This window comes from the organism of the source record quoted next, unplaced genomic scaffold (genome assembly GCF_019419815.1).
Source record: "Pyrus x bretschneideri cultivar Hongxiangsu unplaced genomic scaffold, Pyrus_bretschneideri_v1 Contig14, whole genome shotgun sequence".
Lineage (NCBI taxonomy): Eukaryota > Viridiplantae > Streptophyta > Magnoliopsida > Rosales > Rosaceae > Pyrus > Pyrus x bretschneideri.
In genome coordinates this window covers 3,237,501-3,264,184 of record NW_025999435.1, presented here as the reverse complement: position 1 = coordinate 3,264,184, position 26,684 = coordinate 3,237,501, and the positions used below count along the sequence as shown (strand labels likewise).

The window sequence follows — 26,684 nt, the reverse complement described above, 5'->3', positions numbered from 1 at the left end:
CAACTTTCTGATCATTTTCTCCATTTTGAGGAACCAAACAAAATAGTAAGAGAAAGACCCATTACCTTGATTGTTCCTGACAGTGAAGAGAATGGCCTAGTCTTGTCCCCAATCAACCACTCAGAGATTTGAAGCTTAAAGCTATTCGCCGGAACTTTCACCCTACTGGCCGGAATCTCTTGGTCGTTCGTGATTGGTGAGGCGGAAGGCTTGTTCGTGGTCTGCCCAGCGCAAGTCACTCAGACCTCCATTGCGATCTGAATCTATGAAAAAAAAAAAATACTAAAACCTGACTTTTGTTGTTTTCAAATTATAATGGGCTGTTCTTAAATTTTTTTTGAGTCCAGTTTTGCAAAATGGGCTTACCAAACGGGTTTTTTTTACTTTAAAACTTAAAAATTATTTTTGAGTTAAAATTTTTGGACTCAAATCTAATACCAAAGAGGCTCTAAGTTTCCTTTTGTAACTTTTGGTATTTAATATCTCAGCGAAAACTTATCTATATTAGGTGAGTCATATTTTGTTTTGGCTGTGCAGTGTACAGAGGAAGCTCACCGTCCTGTCGACTGTAGCACTGTGGAGAAATGGATTTTAAACAACAGTGCTGAGTCTGAAAACATGAACTGGTTTGTATTTTCTCTTAGCATCCAAAATTGTATTTTGTGGTTTTACACTGTTACTTAATGCATTTCTCTTTTGATACATTTATTGGCTTTCTGGTTGCTTCCATGGTAAGAATACCCCTTCATTATGTGCTTGTCATAATTAGAGTATTATGTTTTTTTTTCTCCTTCTCTAACCTTTATTTTTCACTACTTTTCGTGTGCTGATTCGATAACTTCCACTGCTTTTGGTATGCAAGGGAATTTAATGTGATAAATTGTGGGGAATATTAACTTTTTTGGTAATTGGTTTCATGCGCAAGTTACACGTGTGTGCATGGGTTAGTGTGTCTAGCGTCTGAAATCCTCTTAAATTTTTTCCTCAGGCCATGTTTGGTAACTCGGATTGGATTAGGACGGAGGGTTAGATTGCTTTGGATCACATTGGATAACATTAATGCAATGTTATGTTTGGGTGCTACACAGGATACGGGGCTCTGAATAAACTAAAATATGCTCGTTTGAATTTAATTTTCATGGCCTGGTGTAGGGCTCGGTGCTGGGTCACTGGTCCTGTAATATCTGGAAGTATATTCATTAATTATGTTGAATTGAGTGGTGCAAAGTGAAAACATGATTAGTTTTAGTGTTAGATACACCATTGAATGTTAACTTTTATTAACACTTTTATGTGAGTTGATGGAATTCTTGGTAATTCATGTTTCATTTTGTATTGTTCTGTCCTTACCTTTGTTGATGATGCTCAGGATACTGGCCAATTCTATCCTATTTTTACTTGAAATACATTTTGCTAATTAAAATGTGGCCATTTTTTCGTTTCAAAGTCATTAAACATGTGTACAATCGATGTTTGGAAAATGTTTTGTCTAAATTATTAGAAAAATCATGGCTAAAAGTATATTAATGCTTGAGGAAATTTGATGGGCTGGGAATAAAGGTGTGTGGAAATAATACGAAGGAGGAATTGGACAATTTTGGTTTCAATGGTCTATTAAAGTTTTATAGCTAAAATGGTTATTGAGATTAATATAATTCATCACTTCGTTCATTGAGATTTGAGTTTCATAGAAGTAGTCTCTGAGTTTGTCCGCCATCAATCATTTTGGTCATTCCGTGTAAAATTTTCATTTGATAAGTATAAAATGATAAAAATATCCTTAATTTTTATCAAATTATTTTCACTCATTGTTTATTAAATTGAGAGTATTTTCGTCATTTTATCCATATTTAATATGATTTTTTACTGAATAACTCAAAATAATTGATAATGAACAAATTCAACGATTACTTCTATCGACTTCAAAATCTTATTGAACACCTTACTCGCATCGCGTACTATCAAACGCCACACTTCTCATACACATCTGGATCAAACAAACAACTCGTAACCAAGAGAGTGATACGATTCTGCGATCCTTTGAGCTTTTGAGTTTTTGGTTTGACTAAAATACCCCGAGCTCTGCGATCTGCATGATTTGAAATTCGTGGGTAATTTAGTCATTCGAGACACAATGTGGTTGGGTTGGGCCCTTTGGGTAGGGGTTCCCACTCGCAGGAAAATTTTTAGGTGTACCGGGTACACCAAATTTTTTTGGTGTACCCTCACTCATTAGAATTTTTTTGGTGTACAAAAAGTGAGGGTGCATCAAATTTTTTTGGTGTACCCTCACCATTATGAGTGAGGGTACACCAAATTTTTTTGGTGTACCGGGTACACCGAAAAATTACTCCCACTCGCAGGCGCCGAAGAGCAGAGGGAAAACGGCACGTGATGAAACCCGCGTTTAAGCGGTACTATTCCCAAACGGTCATATTTTCCCTTCTTTAAATTTCAAAACCCCCATCCCACTCCCCCACTGGATCTCTGGATCGCTCTCTCGCTCTCTCTCTCTCGCTCAAACGATCGTGTTGCGTTGTTGCGTTCTCTCTGTGTGCGTCCGAATTCGAAGCCCAATTCAAATTTGTTGCTCTCTCTCTCTCTCTCTCGCTTGATCTCTCTCTGAGCAGAAATTGGAAGCTCGATTCAAATTTGGGGACGAATACATCCTCTTCTCTGTGCAGAAAGTCGACGACTTGTTCCCAGTTCCAGGTTCAGTTCTTGCCTTTTCTTCTGTTTTATTTCTCGGTATCGTTAATTTCTGTCTGTCTAGCACTGTAACAAGAAACCCTAATCCCCAAATCCCGTAAAATCAATTCAGTCGCACTCTTCGCTGATCTTCTTTATTAGCCCTTGTGTTTGGAAAGTGTTGCTTTTTCTTCTTCCACATTATCCACTTAGGTTTTTGGTTTTCGCAGAAAGCACACCGCTTTCGTCTGTTTGTCTTGTGTTTCGTGAAGAAACTGGAAAATTGGAGATGAGGGGTCAAGATTTGAGGCCCACTGTCTCTTCTCTCAAGCGTCCGCGTTTCCCTGATTCCGATTCCGATGATACCGTTACGGTTTTGGGTGATACGGTCAAGAGGCAGAGGACTCATGATTCGGATGATGATCTTTTGGTAATGGAGGACTCGATTAGGGAGCTTGATGATCTACTTCATCACGAGGGGTCCTCAAGCAGCACCACCGAAGCAAATGATTGCTTGGATGATGATCTGTTAAGATCCTTAATTGACGAGTTTGAGCTTCTGCCTGATTCTGCTGTTGCGGCCTCTGCTGCAGACGAGGCTGCCGTTGTGCCTCGGCTGACTACTCATCTCGGTCATCATCATCACGAGATTGAGGAGGGGCCAAGAACCGCGGATGAAAGAGAGTTGGATGATGAGGAGGACTTGATTACTGAATTCTTTAATCATATTGGAGGAGAGGATGATGAAGACCCAAATCAAGATCATATACATCAAGCTACTGAACCTGATCACACTACTGTCTACACACGAGTCTACATACCCATGCAACCCAGAGTTTCCAACAAAAGCATTTTCTGGTGCCCATTGGAAAACGCATGGGATTCGGCCAGTCAAGTTGTTATAAGAAAAATTAAAATCACGAAGAAAAATCGTGTTGACAAATGATGGGATTTGCCCCGAAAGATGGTTGTGTGACAAATCGAGCAGCTTAAGCAGAGCTAAATTGCCTAGAATCTGAGGGACCACTCCTGTCAAGTGGTTCCTTCTTAGATTGAGCGTCAACAGAAAGTTCATATTTCCAACTTCCGTCGGAATCTCCCCACTGAGTTCATTGGACTGAAGTTGCAAAGATTCCATATTAATCCAATTGGAGACCAGAGAAGGAAGGATTTGACCAGTAAATAGATTATTATCTAAGCCCAATTCAACAAGGTTGCTCAGATTGGACAAGGACAGAGGCAGTTCCCCATTGAGTTTATTGGAAGACAAGGACAAGTGGGTGAGGTTTGTACGAAGGCCAAGTTCAGAAGGGATTGATGAGTTTAAGGAGTTGTATGAAAGATTAAGGTACTGGAGCTCCCTGATTTGGCATACAGAGGATGGAATTTTCCCTTCCAGATGATTCATTCTCAGGTCAATACTTTGAAGACCAGAAATCAAACCTATATTGTCCGGAATCGTGCCTGAAAATCGGTTATAAGCTAAACTCAATTCGACGAGGTTGTTCAGATTGGACAAGGACAGAGGCAGTTCCCCGTTGAGTTGATTGGAAGCCAGGGACAAGTGGGTGAGGTTTGTACAAAGACCAAGCTCAGAAGGGATAGAAGAGTTTAAGGAGTTGTATGAAAGATTGAGGTATTGGAGCCCCCTGAGTTGGCCTATCGAAGGTGGAATCGTGCCAGAGATATGGTTATTAGCTAAACCCAATTCGACGAGGTTGTTCAGATTGGACAAGGACAGAGGCAGTTCCCCGTTGAGTTCATTGAAAGCCAGGAACAAGTGGGTGAGGTTTGTACAAAGACCGAGCTCAGAAGGGATAGAAGAGCTTAAGGAGTTGTATGAAAGATCAAGGTACTGGAGCTCCCTGAGTTGGCCTATCGAAGGTGGAATTTGGCCATTTAATTTATTTTGAGACAAGTCGAGGAACGTCAAGTTCCGGCATTGAGATATAAATTCTGGGAATTTTGAATGATATAGATTATCAGCTTGCATAGACATAGCAAGGTAGGTCAATGAGGGCATGCCTGCAAATTCTGACCAATCTTGATCAGTATTGTTAAAATTGTTTAATCCAAGGTCTTTTTGAGATTGCTCAGTTGGTAAGGGATGGTACCGGAGAGACTGTTGTCGCGGAGATTTAGATACTGAAGCTCTGTTACCTGGTCAATCTCAGATGGTATAGGCCCATGGAAATAGTTGCCATTCAGATTGAAGTGGGTGAGATTTGGAAATGAGGAAAAGTCGAAAAGGGACAGTGATCCGTCAATATGCATATTGGAGAGGTCTATTTTGGAGACTGTTCTGGTTTTGGAGCAGGAAATGGCAGCCCAGTTGCAGAGGCTGTTGAGGTTTGTGAGGGACCATGAATTGATGAATGATGATGAAGAAAAGCCGTCCTTCCATTTGACAAGCGATTCTGCTTGTTTTCTTGGCGATATTGATGTCGTTTTGATCAGTGGCAATGCGGACAGCAGCAGGAGCATATAAAGAACTGTCATGGTTTTGAGTTGCAGTATGATTTGTTTTTCCGCCAGTTTGTATGCGTCACAAATAAATATGGGAGCTAGTAACAACTTTGGAGGTGCAGAGTTTCTAATCCTTTCTTTACGCTTGGAATTTCTGAAAGGATTTTCAACTCAATCAAGAGCTGTATGGTGCCAGTGTTGACTGACCCGGTCGGTCAAGTCTTCCCGTCAAGCGTGGAGTTGACGCTTGGAATTTTTGAATATTATTAGTCTTCAATATGACCACACTAACTAGATGTCCTGATTTGTAGAATAGTAAACATGGAACTGTAATTGGACCACAGAATTATGTTTGAAGATTGACGATGGTAGTGGTAAAGGGTTTTTTTATTAACTGTGTATATCTGCAGGAACTAGTTAGAAGCAAGCGAAGAGGCAGTTTTTTGAGTACTTGCAAGGTATTAACTGTGTATATCTGCAGGAACCAGTTAGGAGTTGTTTTATAAGTTTTCTGAAATATTCAATTCTGCTTTTGTCTTCAGGTGAGGCAGAGTCTGCTTTGGAAAGGCTTCTTCAGTGTGCAGAGAAGGAGCTACTGCAATTCCTTAGTGCAGAAGGCCCATCGAAAGAATTCATTGATTTCCATACAAAGCTAGCTGGACTTACCGGGTAAATATTGTGATGAAATATTAGTTGAAATTCATTTTCCATGGAATGTTTTGTGTTGAAATGTGTCTTGTCCAAAAAAACAAATGGAGTTATGTGTAAATAAAGAGGAAATCTCTGGTCTGGTTAACCGCACTGAATTTCCTAGTGTATAGTCGTCTGTTCAACATTGTCTGGATGCAAAATGCAGCAAATGAAAAGGTCGAATCAGTGAGTCTTTAGTATAGGAACTGGAAGGAAGACAATATCCTTTTCTGAGTGTGCGAAGTGAAGAGATAAAAGTGTGCAAGAACCGGCTTTTCTGAGTGTGCGAATGAGTGAGTCTTTAGGATAGGAACTGGAAGGAAGACAATATCCTTTCATTTTTCATGTAATTTACTTGCGGCTTTTTTTATTTTTATTTTTTAAATTAGAGGTCTGTTATTGTGTTGCACGGTCAGTTATCTGTGACTACAAATTGATTCACTCCCTTGCCTGATTCAATCTTCTCATCCATTTCCCAATTGTGACAGGGTGACTAAAAATTACTTCCAGAACCTGGTAATGGCATTAGAGAAAGGCCTATGTGATGTGGACTCTCAAGCAGTTTGCGGTGGGTCAACAAGCTCAAAAGGTCGTTCTTTCCCGACTTAAAAGGAATCTGAGGTCTAGGTGTGGAAGCAAGATGAATTCCTCAAGTCCAACTCACGACTTCAATGAGAAGCCACCGATTAAGAGGGCAAGAAAAGAAGTATTGAATGAGAAGCCGCTGATTAAGAGAAAGAGAGCAAGAAAAGAACCGGGTTCACAAAAACATTCTAATGTGAATGTGATCACCAATACCCCTGCTGTTGTGCCTTTTGTTGGAATTGAAAGCAATATGATTACTGACACTAGGTATGATGATCAGGGGTGCATAACCAACATTAACGGCAATATGAAGCCGACTGATTTCTCTGATCCGGATAGTGTGATATTGATGAGTGATGTTCCTTCTTATCCCATATGCTTGGACAGGGACACTAGCAATCACGACCAGGGGTGCATAAGCTACATTAATGGAAATGTGATGCCCTTTCCCACTCATATTTCAGATCATGAATATGTGCCACTGATGAGTGATGTTCCTTCTTCTCCACTATTCTTGGGCGGCAGGGAATATCCTTTAGATGGTGAAGCAGTGCGTGGAGACATTAAAGAACGGTTGACAACGCTTGAAGGTAAATTGCCCCAGGAGTGGCCTCAAATTGACGAAATCAGCCAACTGTTAGATGGGTTCAATTACTGGATAGACTGTTTGTGGATGAGCGATTCTGTGAATCATCAATAGAGGGACGTAGAGGTGACAGCAGCTGTCTAATTTCCATGGCGTGCATATAGAAGCACAGTTATAATCAGTATAAATTTTATTTCCGTTCTTAGTATATATGCTCTGATTTCTTTTGGTTCATTAGTTAATTAACAAATTTGGTATAGGTGATTACCTGGGCCTTCTTCTCTGCCGTACTGATCCATTGCGTGCCTTTCATTTTGCTGCACCTCAGGTCTACCGTGTTTCCCCCAGTCATGTGTATGTATGTGCTTCTAGGATTGTTTCCAATTTTAATCCACTGAATGCTTTATAATACATTTCTTTTGCACCCAAGTATCTTACTTTCTTTTTATTTTTATTGACAAAAGGTTTCAAGGTTGATGATTTCAATTACTATACTAAATTTGAAAATCAAATTAATGTTTTCTTTTGCTTTGAATTACTCCCTCTGCATGTGTGGCTTGTGAGCATAAGCATGTTCTGTGTATTGTGCTTGAATTTTGATGGTAACATGGTGTGTTAAGTGTTCAGTGTAAGTTTGTGAACGTGTTGATAGTTTTGTTGATGATAAGGACAATTATCATGTTTCTTGCCACTGTTTTTATGGATTTTTTGTGGAATGTAAGTTTTCTCTCTTTAATTTTTAGTATTCATACCTTAGTCTATATTAGATGTGTCACGTTCTGTTTTGGACCAGCAATGCAAGTTTCTCGCTGTTGTCCTCAGTTGTGTTTTACAATTCTATTGGTCTTGACATCTTGTCCATAACTGATTCTCTTTTTACAGTTCTTTAATTCTCTAACTCCACCTGTGTAAGTTTATCTTACACTGCCGGTCCCAAGCCCGGATAAAGGAAGAGGGGGAGGGCATCAAGTAGTCGACAACTGGCACTTCGTTTTCTCGTCTATTCCCTATGAGTTCTTTAATTTCTCTACTCAACAGGATGGTCGTGATTCTAAAAAATTGAAGCACTTTATTCTTTCTTTACAAATTGCATCTCTTTAAGTACGAGGTAGGATGCGGAGCTCACATGCTGTTCCCTGTGTACTTGCAGTTCTTTTGGTGTAGATTTCTTCACCGTGTAGGACTAGTTTTTGAAGCTACTGTCTCTTAGGTTTTCAGTTTCAGTAGCTGTTGATGCGTCTGGTATTATTTTTATGTTTGCTATCATTTGGCATTCATAGAGACACACTAAGATGAACAAGTAATATAAATTATCTCAATATTCAAAATTTGTAAAGGGTCATCAATTTCCTGGTTTCCACGTCAGGTATTAAGAGAAACACGATGATGGGGAACATTGCACAAGGCTTCCTTCTATGCTTTATACTCTTGTTTCCTATTCTATATTATCTGCGGGCAAGGCATGCTTGCCTATTCATGCTTCAAATTGTGCCATATTTGTTGTTTCATGTTGTATTTGTATGCGCTTTTCAATATGAAGTGGTGGAGGGTATTAAAATTACCTCATTTTGAAGAGTTCTTCAAAGTGTTGATTGTGGTTTTGCAATTTGTTAGGCGTCTGCACTGCAGATTCAGATAGAGAGGTAGTGAGAAAAAAGATGATGATGATCTTTGAGATTTGATTTGGAGGCCTTGATTGGAGAGTTTGATCTCCTGCCTGATCCTGCCGCTGCTGCCGCGGCCTCTGTTGCAGATGAGATCAAGATGGGGCTAAGAACAACAGATGAATGAGATGATTATGAGGACTTGATTGTGAATATATTTGATCGTATTGGAGGAGAGATGATGCGTGGTGAGTATCCTAATCAAGATCATGCACAACAACCTGCTGCACCTGATGACAAATTGACACCGGGTACAGATTCAAAGTCAGATTGGTTTCTGTCTGATTTTTCCAGCCCATCTTACAAAAGTAGTTGCCGGGGTCATGACTTTCAGTCATCTAATTCTGGTGTGATTTTGCTTCAGGACATGCTTCTGAAGCTGAAGATTTGGAAGATCTAACTTATTGATGAACCGCTTTTCTGGCCATTTGAGCAGAAAACTGATTGGAATTCAGAAGCAAACTGCAATTACTTTTCCATGTCACCCCGGAAGGGCATAAGTATAACAGCGTCTGAAACTCCATCAGATTCAATTCCGTTAGAACACCATGATAGGAACATGGATGCTGAAGAAGGGCAGGGGTAAGACTAGTTTTCAGCTCAGGATCAGCAGCATCGAAGATTATGAAATTGAAGCAAAAATACAAGGGTGTCCCGCGGACTAATACTTTAACTTCAAGGTTGAGCAAGGCAACCAAAATTTGCGAGAAAAATGTACCTTTAGATACCAAATATTATGCTGTAGAACCCGAAAATGGAAAAGTACATGTCAATGAACCAGTTGGTATGGTTAACGATCGCATAGATGAAGATATTGCAGCAAAAGAAGTTCTCATTGAGACATTCACGGGCCTTGCTGAGTTTGATGGACACGAGCATGTTGATTCAGAATTCAACGAAGATGATTTCTCACTGCATGCGTCTCTTTGTTAGTTTGATTGTAGAGCGTTTCTCATTGTGTAGATGAATGAACCACAAAGTGAAAATCTGGATGCTTATAACAGTCTTGGTCAGTCTTTTAACAATCATATACAGTCGGTTTAAGGCACAGCGTGGCCTGAAAGTATCACCTGACAATAGAAGTCCAATGCGATAAGGGTCACATCTCATCCAGTTATTTTCGCTCTTTCAGCAACTTCTGCACAGTCAACTTATTTGTAGGTTGTTTACATTTCACTGTAATCCCTATTGCTGCATTCTCTTTTCTTGTTTATTAGTTTTGCAAGAAAATTTCAGCTCAAAAATCGTTTGAAGCCAGCCAACCAATAAGCAGATACCATACTGTCTCCCCATGTCTCCAATCCACATGTGCTTTTGGTTTGATGGATCCGTGTAGGACAACGATTAAACTAAAAGAGTTACAATTATAATTCAAGGATTATGAGAACAACCCCTGATGGGATTTGGTTCAACGCACAGAAGCTATAGATTTGATGTCCTGGTCAGTGTTGGATTGAGGCAAAGCAGCCACGCTTGTTTATCATTATGTGGGTGGTTCCAAAGCCACAGGGACACCCGAGGCTTGCTCACAATACCACGGTGTTATTCCACCACTTCCCCATTTGCTAATTTAACAGATTGTCGTGTTAAAGTGTCTTCTATTGTGCTGTATTGTGAACGTGAAGGCAGTTCTGGCTGTTGCAGATTTAGAGAGGAAAGGCACAAACCTATATTTGACATAGCGGAAAAGTTCAAGAATGCCTGGAAGATCAAATGTACTTCGACGCGCAACATGGTTCAAAGATGCAAGGTCAGATTGCATCCTGTAGTTCCATATGTGTTTGCTTTCAAAATAATCCATGGCGAAAATGATCCATGTAGGTTCAATTTTTTAGGGTAGCTCTTTGAACTAGAGGAAGGACATGGATTATCGGTTTAATGCAATTAAGATTAAGAAAATTCATCACACATTAATCGACATTCGACAAAGAATACAGATGAGTAATTACAATACTGAAGATGTATTACACGAGAAATTAGATGGAACTGCGTGTGGCAGGAATACAAAAGGGAAGTTTGAACTATTCGCCCTTGTCTTCTTTTTTTTTTTTTTTGTTTTATTTTTTATAGTGCCATTAGCTTGTTGATTGTCAACATACCAAATGGTTCAGGAAGACAAGGCAGGGTTTGAGCTGAGAGTTTTTGTGCCACAAATAACATCGTGGGTCTGGACTCAGGACGCGTTCGTATACAGGCCAAGGCCATTATCACTACAAGCACCACTGCCTTTGCAGATTCATTGGTTGGCGGTTCCAACCTTTGGTCTAACAAATCTTTCAGGAGCAATTCTACATTGTCCCTCCTTGATTTTGATGATTCTTGTAGCTGGGACTCTAGCATATCTCCTGGGTGCCTTCCCATCATGACTTCGAGCGCCACCACTCCAAAGCTATATACATCACATTTATCCGTGACTTGCATAGTGTATGCAAGCTCTGCACATCAATAAAAACAAAACTGGCTACCTTAAAATGTATCCCAATAAGCAAAAAGATGAACCATAAATGTACAAATTAAGTTTACATTACCTGGTGCTATGTAGCCAAATGAACCAGCGATATCTGTCCAGTTGGATGAATCAGTACTCAATAACCTGGCTATTCCGAAATCTGAGAGACGAACCTCGAAATCAGACTCAAGCAATACATTGTTGACGGTTATGTCACGGTGCACAATTGGTGGAGAGCAATCATGGTGCAAGTAAGAAAGTGCATGAGCAAGTCCTTGCACAATTTTGACTCTAGTTGCCCAAACGAGTTCATTAACACCTTCAACTCCATACAAAGCTTTTCCCAGGCTTCCTCTCTCTAAGTATTCATAAAGCAAGAATATGCAACCCCTCCTTGAACAGAAGCCATAGAGCCTTATGATGTTCTGGTGCCGGATGCTTGTCAAAGTTCGGATTTCATTCTGAAAGCTATGGAGATTGATTGTTGGAATATCATTAGAGTCTGACATGTTAAGCCTTTTAACTGCAACAACTTGGCCTGATTGCAACTCTGCCTTGTAAACCCTTCCGAACCCTCCTGCCCCAATGCAGTACTTCTCATGAAAGTCATCTACAGCCTTCACAACTTCGGCAAACGTATACTTTACTTCCTCTTGCAATATCATTGACTCCAAACTCTCAAAGTTTTCAGAAGTGTTGACTTTGTTCAAAACGAGACTGGATTTTTTACGGAACATAAGACCAATGACAGTTGTAACCATTAATAAACCACAAACAGGCACAAGGATACCAATTAGAACTCTTCTGTTATCCTTTTTGAAATTTCTGTTGGGCCGAGGGGGTACGTTGGGCTGAGGGGGTACGTTGGGCTGAGGGGGTATTCTGTCTACACACCCATGCAACCCAGAGTTTCCAACAAAAGCATTTTCTGGTGCCCATGCTAAATTGCATGGGATTCGGCCAGTGAAGTTGTTATAAGAAAAATCAAAATCACGAAGAAAAGACATGTTGACAAATGATTGGATTTGCCCCGAAAAATGATTGTGTGACAAATCGAGCAGCTTAAGCAGAGCTAAATTGCCTAGATTCTGAGGGATCACTCCTGTCAAGTGGTTCTTTCTTAGATTGAGCGTCAACAGAAAGTACATATTTCCAACTTCCGTCGGAATCTTCCCACTGAGTTCATTGGACTGAAGTTGCAAAGATTCCATATTAATCCAATTGGAGACCAGAGAAGGAAGGATTTGACCAGTAAATAGATTATTATCTAAACCCAATTCAACGAGGTGGCTCAGATTGGACAAGGACAGAGGCAGTTCCCCGTTGAGTTCATTGAAAGCCAGGAACAAGTGGGTGAGGTTTGTACAAAGACCGAGCTCAGAAGGGATAGAAGAGTTTAAGGAGTTGTATGAAAGATCAAGGTACTGGAGCTTCCTGAGTTGGCCTATAGAGAGAGGGATTGATGAGTTTAAGGAGTTGTATGAAAGATCAAGGTACTGGAGCTCCCTGATTTGGCCTACAGAGGATGGAATTTTCCCTTCCAGATTATTCCTTCTCAGGTCAATACTTTGAAGACCAGAAATCAAACCTATATTGTCCGGAATCGTGCCAAAGAATCCGTTAGTAGCTAAACTTAATTCGACGAGGTTGTTCAGATTGGACAAGGACATAGGCAGTTCCCCGTTGAGTTGATTGGAAGCCAGGAACAAGTGGGTGAGGTTTGTACAAAGACCGAGCTCAGAAGGGATAGAAGAGTTTAAGGAGTTGTATGAAAGATCAAGGTACTGGAGCTCCCTGAGTTGGCCTATCGAAGGTGGAATTTGGCCATTCAAATTAATTTGGGACAAGTCAAGGAACGTCAAGTTCCGGCATTGAGATATAAATTCTGGGAATTCTGAATGATATAGACTATAACGTTGCATAGACATAGCAAGGTAGGTCAATGAGGGCATGCCTGCAAATTTTGACCAATCTTGATCAGCATAGATAAAATAGTTTAATCCAAGGTCCATGTACCGTACCTTTTGGAGATTGCTCAGTTGATAAGGGATGGTACTATAGAGACTGTTGTTGCGGAGATTTAGATATTGAAGCTCTGTTACCTGGTCAATCTGAGATGGTATAGGCCCATCGAAATAGTTGCCACTTAGATTGAAGTGGGTGAGATTTGGAAATGAGGAAAAGTCGAAAAGGGACAGTGTTCCTTTAATTTGCATATTGGAGAGGTCTATTTTGGAGACTGTTCTGGTTTTGGAGCAGGAAATGGCAGTCCAGTTGCAGAGGCTGTTGAGGTTGGTGAGGGACCATGAATTGAGTAGCGAAGGTGGCGATGATGATGAAGACCAGTCGTCCTTCCATTTGACGAGCGATTCTGCTTGTTTTCTTGGCGATATTGATGTCGTTTTGATCAGTGGCAATGCGGACAGCAGCAGGAGCATATAAAGAAATGTCATGGTTTTGAGTTGCAGTATGATATGTTTTTTCGCCAGTCTGTATGCGTCACAAATAAATATGGGAGCTAGTAACAACTTTGGAGGTGCAGAGTTTCTAATCCTTTCTTTACGCTTGGAATTTCTGAAAGAATTTTCAGCTCAATCAAGAGCCGTATGGTGCCAGTGTTGACTGACCCGGTCGGTTAAGTCTTCCCGTCAAGCGTGGAGTTGACGCTTGGAATGTTTGAATAGTATTAGTCTTCAATATGACCACAATTGAAGACCATGTGAATGCTACAAGGAAATTGCAGCAACCGTGACTTTGTGTTTGCTTGCATGCAATTGTGCATGTTTTATTTTCTATGCATTAAATGGCAAATGAAGAAAAAGTTGTACTCTATAACAGAAAAATTACATATGGTATATTTATATTTATGGCTAAACTTTGTATCATATATTTATATTTTTAGTTTGTACCTACTTTTAATTTGTAATCTTTTTTTAAATTTGTAGTATTTTATATTTAGTTTTAATTTGTACCCATGTATTAATTTCTTTTTGTGCCCATATTTTTTTAAATTTCATTTGTACTCATAATTTTTTAATCTTTTATTTGTACCCTAATTTATTTATAATGTACCCGTTCTTCTTTGCTAATTTACCACTTTGTTATATGTGAAATGTACCAGTTTTTTTAACACTATGGCTACATTCTTTTGCCATCTGTTTTTTTTTTAACACTTTGTTCTATGAGAAATGTACCAATTTTTTTTAACACTATTATTTCTTATTGTTACATAGATTTTATCCATTTATTCAATCAAAATGTTTGAATTTTTTTATTGTAGCCGTTTTTAATAGTATCATAATAAGGGATTTTAAATTTATAGGATTATAAATGTCATAAAATATCAAACAATTAATGTCAAAACTATAAAAATATAAATATCAATAGTAATATAATGAGGTGTTCAAATTCAAGGAACTTTGACCAAACTTTGAATACCATTAAGGTTTTAATCAAAGAGTGTTAAGAATTAGGGACCGCATCCAAAGTATCCCCAATTTTAATTACTATATTGAAAAATGATTGGTGGTTTCTTTTCTTTTCAATTACTCCTGTGCCTGTGTGGGCGTGTGAGTGTGAATATATGAGTATCATTTTTTTATTAGTGGTTTATTTTCTTTTTGATGGAACAATGATGTGTTCCTCTCTATTACTCTTGTGTGGTATAGTGGAATTTATGAGTATCATTTTTCTTACTTCATATTTTTCCATTTTTCTCACCATGATTTGTAATTCTTTTTCTTTGCTGCTAGACCAAGTGGTGTCCTTATCCGGGTTGTGAATATGCTGTTAATTTTGTTGGTGACAATGAAAATTATGATGTATCTTGCCTCTGCTCCTATGGATTTAGCTGGAATGTAAGTTTCCTTTTGTAACTTTTGGTATTTAATATCTCAGCGAAAACTTATCTATATAGGTGAGTCAAATTTTGTTCTGGCTGTGCAGTGTACAGAGGAAGCTCATCGTCCTGACGACTGTAGCACTGTGGAGAAATGGATTTTAAACAACAGTGCTGAGTCTGAAAACATGAACTGGTTTGTATTTTCTCTTAGCATCCAAAATTGTATTCTGTGGTTTTACACTTTTACTTAATGCATTTCTCTTTTGATACGTTTATTGGCCTTCTGGTTGTTTCCATGGTAAGAATACCCCTTCATTATGTGCTTGTCATAATTAGAGTATTATGTTTTTCTTCTCCTTCTCTAACCTTTATTTTTCACTAATTTTCGTGTGCTGATTCGATAACTTCCATTGCTTTTGGTATGCAAGGGAATTTAATGTGATAAATTGTGGGGAATATTAACTTTTTTGGTAATTGGTTTCATGCGCGAGTTACGCGTGTGTGCATGGGTTAGTGTGTCTAGCGTCTGAAATCCTCTTAAATTTTTTCCTCAGGCCATGTTTGGTAACTCGGATTGGATTAGGAGGGAGGGTTAGATTGCTTTGGATCATGTTGGATAACATTAATGCAATGTTATGTTTGGGTGCTACACAGGATACGAGACTCTGAATAAACTAAAATATGGTCGTTTGAATTTAATTTTCATGGTCCGGTGTAGGGCTCGGTGCTGGGTCACTAGTCCTGTAATGTCTGGAAGTATATTAATTAATTATGTTGAATTGAGTGGTGCAAAGTGAAAACATGATTAGTTTTAGTTTCAGATACACCATTGAAAGTTGACTTTTATTAACACTTTTATGTGAGTTGGTGGAATTCTTGGTAATTCATGTTTCGTTTTGTATTGTTCTGTCCTAACCTTTCTTGATGATGCTCAGGATACTGGCCAATTCTATCCTATTTTTACTTGAAATATATTTTGCTAATTAAAATGTGGTCATTTTTTGTTTCAAAGTCATTAAACATGTGTACAATCCATGTTTGAAAAATGTTTTGTCTAAATTATTCGAAAATCATGGCAAAAAAGTATATTAATGCTTGAGGAAATTTGATGGGCTGGGAATAAAGGTGTGTGGAGCTAGTAACAACTTTGGAGGTGCAGATTTTCTATTCCTTTCTTTACGCTTGGAATTTCTGAAAGGATTTTCAGCTCAATCAAAGAGCTGTATGGTGCCAGTGTTGACTGACCCCGTCAAGTCTTCCCGTCAAACGTGGAGTTGACGCTTGGAATTTTTGAATATTATTAGTCTTCAATATGACCACAATTGAGACCATGTGAATGCTACAAGGAAATTGCAGCAACCGTGACTTTGTGTTTGCTTGCATGAAATTGTGCATGTTTTATTTTCTATGCATTAAATGGCAAATGGAGAAAAAGTTGTACTCTGTAGGCTAGGGATAGAAAGGGGTGCATGCTAGGTAGGCTAGGTGTTGATTATGTTACATGAACTTCAGACTTTTTGGTCTTTGAAAGTGGGAAGTTAAGCATCATAGAAGCATCCATGGGGGAGAGTATCCGACTCTCCCTTTGGAAAGGTTGACCATGGGTTGAGAGAAAATCAAGGGAGCTAGAGTGAAAAGTATTCTAGTGAAAGAACTGAGGCTCTTGGAAAAATTATGCGAGTAGGTGTACACGGGTTTGGGATTAGAATTGGATTATGTCGATTTAACTCATGTGTAACTTGTACTGTTATTCTCATAGTAAAGAGCAATATCTATCTGGGGACATAGACAGGTTTTTTCCGAACCTCGTAATTCTCTCGGTGTCTTTATTTCTTGTATTTTAAATTATTCAACCGTGGGTTTGTATTTTGGTGAGGTTGTAGTCTGAATCTCATTTCCGCACTAACGAACGGGCCAAGACACAACCGGTGACGCATATAATATCCAACATGGACGTCAAGCATGTGCGTTGAGGCATGTAAACGTATGTCACACACGAAGACGGGGTGCAGTCTCTCCTGTCGCAACTCCAAGATTTGATACTACGTACCCATGTTTCTTCAAGAAATGCCTCTACTGTGGCAACAAAAAGAATGAATGTTGAAGGCCATGCGAGTGGACCTTTCTAATCCTTGCAAGTGCCTGTAGTAGTATATACTTTCTATTACTGCTCAAATTCATGGAAATAATTATGTTTGTACCTTAATTTACAATATTTTTGTCATCTAGACCTGAACTGAGAAAAATTAATAAAGTTGGACTACTTTATTAATTTTTCTTAAATTTTTGTATAAATTCAAGTATGAGACATGTTGTTGAGCTCTTAAGGAACGTTTGTTTGCCTTCATTAAGTGGGACTGGAGACTAGATTAGGTGTTACTGTAGTCCCATGTTTGTTAGAGGAAGGGACTAACTTTAGTGGGATTAAACCTCACTCGCCTCGACTATGGGGCTCGCTAGATAGTCTTAGCAAGACCCCCCCCCCCCAACCACCACCGGATTGCTAAGACACTTCTTTTCTCTTGCGTTGTCCCACTCGGCTCCTCACTCTGCTCGACTCCTCATCCTGCTTGACAACCTCGCTGGACCATCCCAGGACCACCGTCGCGTCCTCGTAAATCACAACTTCCTCTGCCACTTTCTCTTCTTAGTTTTCTTCAGTTTTGTTTTGAAGATTCGTCAAATTATTAATGGGTTTTGATAGATTTTTGTTTTTGATCGATTTGTTTAATTGATTTCTCATATTTGATTGGTTTCTGGGTTTTGATTGCTACCCATTTGTTTTCAATTTATCTGCTATTTTTCCTTTTATGAATTGAAATACAAAGTTGTTCTATGTAAATTGTGATATGTTTTGTTATTAACTCATTAATTTCTGCTGGTATATGATCTTTTCCAGTTAATCAATACCTTTTACATTAAGGCTTATGGTAATCTTACAAAAATCCAACGAATTGAGTGGAACTGTCGGTGAGGGTGAGGGTGAAACCAATGTTCAAGAAATCTTATACAAGGCTCGTTCATCTTCTAAACTGCAAATTTGGTTCTATTTACTATCAATTTGAGTCGATGAAAGTTTGATAATTCTCCAAGTTGCAAAAGCACCTGCAATTTGTGAAGAAGAAGAGGGCTATGCTCTTTTATTTTTTCATATATTCATTTTGATATTTTTAATAAAAAATAAATTAAAATATTATAATAATAATAATTTATTGTTAGTCTAGCTTCTTAGTCCAACGCTACACCAAACGCTTCATTAAGCCAGTCCAGTTTAGTCTAGTCTAAGCCAATCCAGCTTAGTTCCTAAAGCTAGTCCAGTCCGAGACAATCCGGTGCAACAAACGCACCCTCACAGTCTAGCCCGTGTTTTTTCACTTCTTTAGGTGTAGATTTGAACTTAATAAAAGATTCAAAAGCGATTTTATTTTGTCTATTTATAGAGATGCAAACCCAAAGTTGTACAATAAATCTGAAATGTTTTTGGCTACCCAAGATTTGAATTATTATTATTAATAATAATATAAAACATCTATAAATGTCCTTAAGATTGGCTTTTCAATAACAATATCAAAGAGAACATGTTAATGTATCAACTTTATCAAACGTCTATCTCATTACTTTGTTTATAGAAAACTAATGTTATCATGATAAAAAAGTCATGTTAAAAAAAATGGTGTTATCTATGTGTTTCAGTACTCAATAATGCCAGGTTGACAATTTTAAGCAGAAATTAGGTTCTCATTTCTCCTTTTGCTACTCTATTGATTAAAATTTTATTCCTTTTCAATTTTTGATCAAGATCCTTGGGTATTAATAACATCATTAATTATTTTAATAATAAAATATTTTTTATTTCTAAATATATTCATTTAGTGTTAAAAATGTTACAATTAGTATATTTATATTTATGGCTAAATTTTTTATCATATATTTTTATTTTTAGTTTGTACCCATTTTTAATTTGCAAACCTTTTTTAATTTGTACCAATTTTCTTTTCAGTTTTAATTTGTACCCATATATTAATTTATTTTTTTGCCCATTTGTTTACCAGCATGTGACATTGTATAATTAATCAATGATAGAAAAATTACATATGGTATATTTATGTTTATGGCTAAACTTTGTATCATATATTTATATTTTTAGTTTGTACCCACTTTTAATTTGCAACCTTTTTTTAAATTTGTAATATTTTATTTTTAGTTTTAATTTGTACCCATGTATTAAACTTTGTATTGTCGTCCTGTCGACTGTAGCACTGTGGAGAAATGGATTTCAAACAACAGTGCTGAGTCTGAAAACATGAACTGGTTTGTATTTTCTCTTAGCATCCAAAATTGTATTTTGTGGTTTTACACTTTTATTTAATGCATTTCTCTTTTGATACATTTATTGGCTTTCTGGTTGTTTCCATGGTAAGAATACCCCTTCATTATGTGCTTGTCATAATTAGAGTATTATGTTTTTCTTCTCCTTCTCTAACCTTTATTTTTCACTAATTTTCGTGTGCTGATTTGATAACTTCCACTGCTTTTGGTATGCAAGGGAATTTAACGTGATAAATTGTGGGGAAATATTAACTTTTTTGGTAATAGGTTTTATGCGCAAGTTACGCGTGTGTGCATGGATTAGTGTGTCTAGCGTATGAAATCCTCTTAAATTTTTGCCTCAGACCATATTTGGTAACTCGGATTGGATTAGGACGGAGGGTTAGATTGCTTTGGATCATGTTGGATAACATTAATGCAATGTTCTGTTTGGGTGCTACACAGGATACGGGGCTGTGAATAAACTAAAACATGCTCGTTTGAATTTAATTTTCATGGCCTAGTGTAGGGCACGGTGCTGCGTCACTGGTCCTGTAACGTCTGGAAGTATATTCATTAATTATGTTGAATTGAGTGGTGCAAAGTGAAAACATGATTAGTTTTAGTTTCAGATACTCCATTGAAAGTTAACTTTTATCAACACTTTTATGTGAGTTGGTGGAATTCTTCGTAATTCACAATTCATTTTATATTGTTCTGTCCTAACCTTTTTTAATGATGCTCAGGATACTGGCCAATTCTAAGCCATGTCCAAAGTGCAAGCGGCCTATCAAAAAAAACCGAGGATGTATGCACATGACATGCACACCACCCTGCAGATTTGAATTTTGCTGGTATGCTTTCTGCTTCTGTTTCTTACTTCAATGGAAATTTATTATTGTTTGAAAGAAATATCTGAATACTTTTCTTTTGATTCTGTTCTAATATGGTTAAGTTTTACATGTGATGCTAAATGAATTATATGTACCGTGCAGGCTTTGCCTTGGTTCATGGGCGGAGCATGGTGAAAGGACGGGTGGTTTCTATGCATGTAACCGCTACGAGGCAGCTAAGCAAGAGGGAGCTGTAAGGATGATTTATTTCCCCTTTTGGAAGAATAGCATTCTTTTTCTTCTATTACTTAGAGTTTGTATTCTTGATTGTAGTATGATGATGTTGTGCTAGGATAGCACCAAACCACGCGGAACCAAATTAAGCTAACCCACAGATATTTATCAAATGAAATGCAAGAACAATATAGAAAATAACACCAAGATTTTAACGAGGTTCCTCCACAGTCAGTGTAACTGGAGTACGTCCTCGGAGCAGTAGGAGCTCACCCAATAATCCACTATCAACCAAATGGGAGTTTACAAAGTGTTGGCAATCTCACAACCCAAAAGCCCAATACACCCAATAGCTCTCACACACCAAAGAAACAAATAGAGAAAGAAATATAATGAATAATTTCTTCTCTATACATATAGCTCAAAGCTATTACAACAACAACTACTTTGGTGGATGATTACTAACCAAAGAGAGGAGCTCTTTTCAATTGGGGGATGCGGCACCCCTTCTTCTCTGCTGCTCTGCTGCTCTCTGCTTTTTCTCTCTATTTTCCTCCTCTGAAAACAAAAGGGCAGCAGCTCTCTTCTCTCTCTCTACCACACAACCGAATGGAAGAAAGCAACCAAACCCTCCATTATGAAGGAGCCAAAACTCACGGGTGGTGATGAGAACAAACACAATGATAAAAGGTGTTATTGCTTTTCCCTTTTTTCCTCCCCAAAACAAGGAATGTGTTGTCCACTTTCTTCTTTTGTTTTGTTTAATCACCTAAAGTTTTCTTGGACATTTGTCCACTTGGTCACATAATCCAACAATCTCCACATTGGCCAAGTTCCGAAAACGCCATGATAAGCCAAACAACACAATTAACACACAACATCACTCCCAATCACTAGCAAGAGAACAACTCATGCCGAACCAAATGCTCCAAAACTCCTACTGCTCAACGCCTTCTTTATATAGGCAAAATGTGAGCCAAGTTCAAGCAATGAACAAACTTGGCTACACCAACAACCTTAGTCAACATATCAGCGGGGTTGTCTTTAGTTGGAATCTTTTGGAGAATGATTTCTCCTTCACCAACAACTTCACGAACAAAGTGATAACGCACATCTATGTGCTTGGTCCTCGCATGATGAACCTGATACTTAGCCAAATAAATGGCACTCTGACTATCACAATGCACCTCCACCTGCTTTTGATCAACCCCCAAATCTCTAATCAGTCCATGTATCCAAATGGCCTCCTTTATAGCTTCAGCAACTGCCATATATTCAGCCTCTGTAGTAGACAAGGCAACAGACGACTGCAAAATGGACCTCCAACAAACTGGCCCTTTAGCCATAGTAAACACATAGCCTGTAGTAGACTTCCTTCCATCCAGATCACCTGCATAATCTGAATCAACATAACCAACTGCAAAATGACCAATACCAGCGTCATTCCTCTCAAAACATAAACCAACATCTTGAGTACCATGGAGATACCTCAATATCCACTTAGCTGCTTGCCAGTGCTCTTTTCCAGGATTATGCATATATCGACTCACCATGCTAACTGCATGAGCAATATCCGGTCTAGAGCAAACCATTGCATACATCAAACTACCAACCAAATTTGCATATGGTATATTTTTCATTTGCAGCTTTTCCTTATCAGCTTTAGGACATTGTAGAGAACTCAATTTAAAATGAGGAGCCAAAGGGGTACTAACCGGTTTGGTTGAATCATGAACTCCAAACTTTCGAATCAACTTCTCAAGGTATTGTCTTTGATTCAAACAAACCAAACCCTTCTTTCTGTCTCTAGTGATCTCCATGCCAAGGATCTTCTTTGCTTCACCAAGATCCTTCATCTCGAACTCATTTTTCATTTGCATCTTCAATTTCTCAATTTCTTCGACATTCTTTGATACAATCAACATATCATCAACATATATCAACAAATAAATGAAAGACCCATCTTGCAACTTCTTGAAGTACACACAATGATCATATTGACTTCTAGAATAATTTTGGCCTCTCATAAATTTATCAAACCTCAAATATCATTGTCTTGGAGATTGCTTCAAGCCATAAAGTGATTTCTTCAACTTGCAAAACAAATTTTCTTTCCCTTTCACCATATACCCATCCGGTTGACACATATAGATCTCTTCATTCAAATCACCATGTAGGAAAGCCGTCTTCACATCAAGTTGCACAAGCTCAAGATCATATTGTGCAACAAGAGCTAACATAATACGAATTGAGGAGTGCTTCACAACTGGAGAAAATATTTCGTTGTAGTCAATGCCCTCCTTTTGTGCATACCCTTTAGCAACTAATCTTGCTTTGAATCTCACATTGCTTTTCTCATCAGCATCTTCCTTCTTGGCATACACCCATTTGCAACCAATAGCTTTCTTACCTTTAGGCAATTTAGCTAACTCCCAAGTCTTGTTCTTCAAGAGAGAATTCATCTCATCACCCATGGCATTGTACCACTTCTCCTTCTCCTCACTCTCAATGGCTTCCTCAAAATTGGATGGAATCTCATCAGTGATAATAGGAAGAGCAAAAGCAACATAGTCACTATACCGAGCTGGCTTGGTAATATTTCTCTTTCCTCTGTTCTTGGCAATAGACTCTTGAGGTGAAACTTGCTCTTCAACTTGAATAGAATCTTCAAGTTCAACTTCTTCAATATCCTCATGGTCTCCCACTTCTTCACTTGTAGTGGCTTCGACATCAGCGGAAATATGATTTGAAGTACTAGAGGCAACTTTCTTAAGCTCCACCTGTTGGACATCTTTCACATTCTTCTCAGAGTCTCTGAACATATTTTCTTCATCAAATGTCACATCTCTGCTGATTACAAGTTTCTTCATCTCCGGGCACCATAACCTGTAACCTTTGACACCACTACTAAAACCAAGAAAGATAGCCTTTTTGGCTCTAGGATCAAGTTTATTTTCAGTTACATGAAAATAAGCAGGTGAACCAAAAATACGAATATAATCATAATCAGTAGAAGGTTTTCCAGTCCATACCTCCATTGGCGTCTTACCCTGAACAGCAGCTGAGGGTAATCGGTTGATAATGTGACATGCATAAGTAACTGCCTCTCCCCAAAACGACTTGCTCAAACCCGACTGAGACAACATGCATCTAACCTTCTCAAGCAAGGTTCGATTCAATCTTTCTGCAACTCCATTTTGTTGTGGAGTTCCCCGGACACTAAAATGTCTTACAATCCCTTCCTCTTTGCAAACTTTAAAGAAAGGGTCGGATGTGTATTCACCACCATTATCCGATCTCAAAATCTTAATCTTTCTCCCAGTCTGGTTCTCAACCATTTTCTTCCAACCCAAGAAAATGCTCAACACCTCACTCTTGTGCTTCATAGTGTAGACCCAAGACCTTCTTGAATAATCATCAACAAAGGTCACGAACCAATGTCTACCACTCAAAGAGGGAGTCTTTGTAGGACCCCAAACATCCGAATGCACATAATCAAGAATGCCCTTCGTCTGATGTACAGTAGTACCAAACTTCACTCTAGTTTGCTTCCCCAAGACACAATGCTCACAGAAATCAAGCTTACAAGTCGTGGCACCTTTTAGAAGACCTTGTTTCACAAGCCCTTGTAGAGCTTTCTCACCGGCATGGCCTAATCTCATATGCCACAATCTAGTAGTATCAGAATCGGATGTGCCCATATTTTCTGAGACTACAGATGCTTCACCTGTCACAGTGCTTCCTTGCAATAAATACAAATGGCCACATCGAGGAGCTTTCATCACAACAAGTGCACCATAAGTCACCTTCAATGTCTGCCCATCTGAATGAAACCTGAAGCCCTTGGCTTCCAAAGTTCCCAAAGAAATAAGATTTTTCTTCAAATTCGGTACATACCGAACACCTGTCAACTCTTTAACCATGCCATCATGCAACTTCAAACGAACTGTACCAATCCCTTTTGTTGTGCAAGGATTGTCATCTCCCATGAACACAACGCCGCCATCAAACTCTTTCAAGCTTGAAAACCAATCCTTGTGAGGAGTCATATGATGAGTACAACCCGTATCCAACACCCACTTAGTAGCACAATCAAATGATGAGGTAGTGGTTAAAGCAAAATCAGAAAAATCTGTTTCAACTTCAGCAACATTAGCTTCAGAACTTTCTTTACCTTTGGCCTTCAACTTAGGACAATCTTTCTTCCAATGGCCCTTATTACGACAAAAGGCACATTCATCCCTTTCCAAAGGTTTTCTACCTTTAGAGTTTCCTCTAGGTCGAGACTGTGATTTTTTCCTACTAGAAGATGATCTTCTCTCCGATGATCTACCTCTAACAAATAAAGCTTCCGAGGTACTATCATGATTTTTATCTCTATGCCTCATTTCATAATTCATCAAGGCATTTGACACATCTTCAAATTTCACAGTTTCTTTACCATGCATAATAGTGGTAACAAAATGCTCATAAGAGTCCGGCAAGGAATTCAACAATATTAAGGCCTTATCTTCATCCTTAATATCCTCATCTAAATTTAACAAGTCGGCAATCAACTTATTAAAAGCATCAAGGTGTCTAATCATTTTTGTACCTTCTTTGTATTGGAAGCGGTAGAGCTTTTTCTTCAAGTGTAGCCGGTTCTCTGCACTCTTCGTCATATACTTGTCTTCTAATTTTTGCCACAACACACTTGCTAATGTCTCCCGCATCACAAAATACTTCTGAGTTTTTGCAAGGCACAACCGAATTGAAGAGCAAGCCCACAAATTTAATTTCTCCCATTCCGGCTTCGACATAGCTTCCGGCTTCTCTCCCAAAGCGGCAAGTAGATCTTGTTGAGCCAACACATCTTTGACCTCACATTGCCACATCCCGAAGTTGTTTGTGCCATCAAACTTTTCTACTTCGAACTTTGCATTTTGCACCGTAGTTCTTGCAAACCCGGAGCTGCTTCCAAAAGGATTCTCATCTTGCCCGTCTGACATCTTTGGCAACTAGACAGTACCCAAGAGCAACTAGTGCTCTGATACCAATTGTTGTGCTAGGATAGCACCAAACCACGCGGAACCAAATTAAGCTAACCCACAGATATTTATCAAATGAAATGCAAGAACAATATAGAAAAAAACACCAAGATTTTAACGAGGTTCCTCCACAGTCAGTGTAACTGGAGTACGTCCTCGGAGCAGTAGGAGCTCACCCAATAATCCACTATCAACCAAATGAGAGTTTACAAAGTGTTGGCAATCTCACAACCCAAAAGCCCAATACACCCAATAACTCTCACACACCAAAGAAACAAATAGAGAAAGAAATATAATGAATAATTTCTTCTCTATACATATAGCTCAAAGCTATTACAACAACAACTACTTTGGTGGATGATTACTAACCAAAGAGAGGAGCTCTTTTCAATTGGGGGATGCGGCACCCCTTCTTCTCTGCTGCTCTGCTGCTCTCTGCTTTTTCTCTCTATTTTCCTCCTCTGAAAACAAAAGGGCAGCAGCTCTCTTCTCTCTCTCTACCACACAACCGAATGGAAGAAAGCAACCAAACCCTCCATTATGAAGGAGCCAAAACTCACGGGTGGTGATGAGAACAAACACAATGATAAAAGGTGTTATTGCTTTTCCCTTTTTTCCTCCCCAAAACAAGGAATGTGTTGTCCACTTTCTTCTTTTGTTTTGTTTAATCACCTAAAGTTTTCTTGGACATTTGTCCACTTGGCCACATAATCCAACAGATGAAGCTGAGAGAAGAAGAGAAATGGCAAAAAATCCTCTGGAGAAATACACTCATTATTATGAACGTTGGGCAAGCAATCAGCAGGTATTCACAATTTTCTTTTTCAAAATTCCGCTGTTTCTTGTGCTATACCATGAATTCATGCAAGAGATCTTCATCATGCCAATTTTTAACAAATTCAGTTATGTTAGTAGCCTGGCTGTGTTTTTTGTCAGTGACCTTTTTCTCAATGATCAGAGAAGATATTGCTTCTCTTGACACTTATTTGATTACACTCTGGGTTTCTATTTCAATTTTCACCGAATTTGTTGCAGCAAACAGTAGTAGGAAGGTAGACACCTGTGCGTGACTTCAGTTTTGCAGGGACTGCATAGGAGGGTGGAAGCTTCCTTAAATTAGAATCAAGAATTTTCTGTGCATTATTCTTCCATTTTACGAATTTAATTGGCTAAGCCTTAATGCTGCTTTAAAATGGATCTTTATGAAAGTCCTTCTCTCTTTCAATCATTGACTAATTTTTTTTCTTCCTTGGCAGTCGAGGCACAAGGCTCTTGCAGATTTGAATCAAATGCGAACTGTGCATGTAAGTATA

At 38.6% G+C, this 26,684-nt stretch overlaps 4 protein-coding genes across 4 annotated transcripts in view; 2 read left to right on the top strand and 2 right to left on the bottom strand.

Moving 5' to 3' along the window:
- Positions 1–3,677: 3,677 nt before the first annotated feature.
- Positions 3,678–5,187, bottom strand: LOC125475304 (probable leucine-rich repeat receptor-like protein kinase At1g35710). The gene is made up of 3 exons (XM_048580021.1): positions 4,803–5,187; positions 3,845–4,713; positions 3,678–3,791 (listed from the first exon to the last, which is right to left on the bottom strand). Exons 1-3 carry the CDS (start codon positions 5,185–5,187, stop codon positions 3,678–3,680), a joined length of 1,368 nt encoding a protein of 455 aa, XP_048435978.1.
- A 283-nt stretch (positions 5,188–5,470) lies between these two features.
- LOC125475232 lies at positions 5,471–9,707 on the top strand. Its single transcript, XM_048579796.1, has 5 exons — positions 5,471–5,612; positions 5,697–5,823; positions 6,333–7,186; positions 7,276–8,930; positions 9,044–9,707. Exon 3 carries the CDS (start codon positions 6,389–6,391, stop codon positions 7,127–7,129), a length of 741 nt encoding a protein of 246 aa, XP_048435753.1. The 5' UTR covers positions 5,471–5,612; positions 5,697–5,823; positions 6,333–6,388; the 3' UTR covers positions 7,130–7,186; positions 7,276–8,930; positions 9,044–9,707.
- A 1,027-nt stretch (positions 9,708–10,734) lies between these two features.
- Positions 10,735–13,722, bottom strand: LOC103936269 (probable leucine-rich repeat receptor-like protein kinase At1g35710). The gene is made up of 2 exons (XM_048579775.1): positions 11,208–13,722; positions 10,735–11,114 (listed from the first exon to the last, which is right to left on the bottom strand). Exons 1-2 carry the CDS (start codon positions 13,579–13,581, stop codon positions 10,744–10,746), a joined length of 2,745 nt encoding a protein of 914 aa, XP_048435732.1. The 5' UTR covers positions 13,582–13,722; the 3' UTR covers positions 10,735–10,743.
- A 12,373-nt stretch (positions 13,723–26,095) lies between these two features.
- Positions 26,096–26,684, top strand: part of LOC125475227 (probable E3 ubiquitin-protein ligase ARI7) — a 1,173-nt gene continuing 584 nt past the window's right edge. Inside the window, exons 1-2 of the mRNA XM_048579794.1 lie at positions 26,096–26,176; positions 26,628–26,675. Coding sequence (XP_048435751.1) covers positions 26,114–26,176; positions 26,628–26,675 — 111 coding nt within the window. The 5' untranslated portion in view covers positions 26,096–26,113. The remainder of the gene's footprint in view (positions 26,177–26,627; positions 26,676–26,684) is intronic.

Bases quoted from the DNA above. Each gene is read 5' to 3' on its own strand.
- LOC125475304 (XM_048580021.1), bottom strand. From the start codon at position 5,187: ATGACAGTTCTTTATATGCTCCTGCTGCTGTCCGCATTGCCACTGATC. The intron at 4,714-4,802 runs GTACCATCCCTT...CAGAATTTGCAG, and splicing joins CCGCGACAACAGTCTCTCCG to GCATGCCCTCATTGACCTAC. The intron at 3,792-3,844 runs GTCTCCAATTGG...CAATGAACTCAG, and splicing joins GTCAAATCCTTCCTTCTCTG to TGGGGAGATTCCGACGGAAG.
- LOC125475232 (XM_048579796.1), top strand. From the start codon at position 6,389: ATGTGGACTCTCAAGCAGTTTGCGGTGGGTCAACAAGCTCAAAAGGTC.
- LOC103936269 (XM_048579775.1), bottom strand. From the start codon at position 13,581: ATGACATTTCTTTATATGCTCCTGCTGCTGTCCGCATTGCCACTGATC. The intron at 11,115-11,207 runs GTAATGTAAACT...ATTGATGTGCAG, and splicing joins ATTTGGCTACATAGCACCAG to AGCTTGCATACACTATGCAA.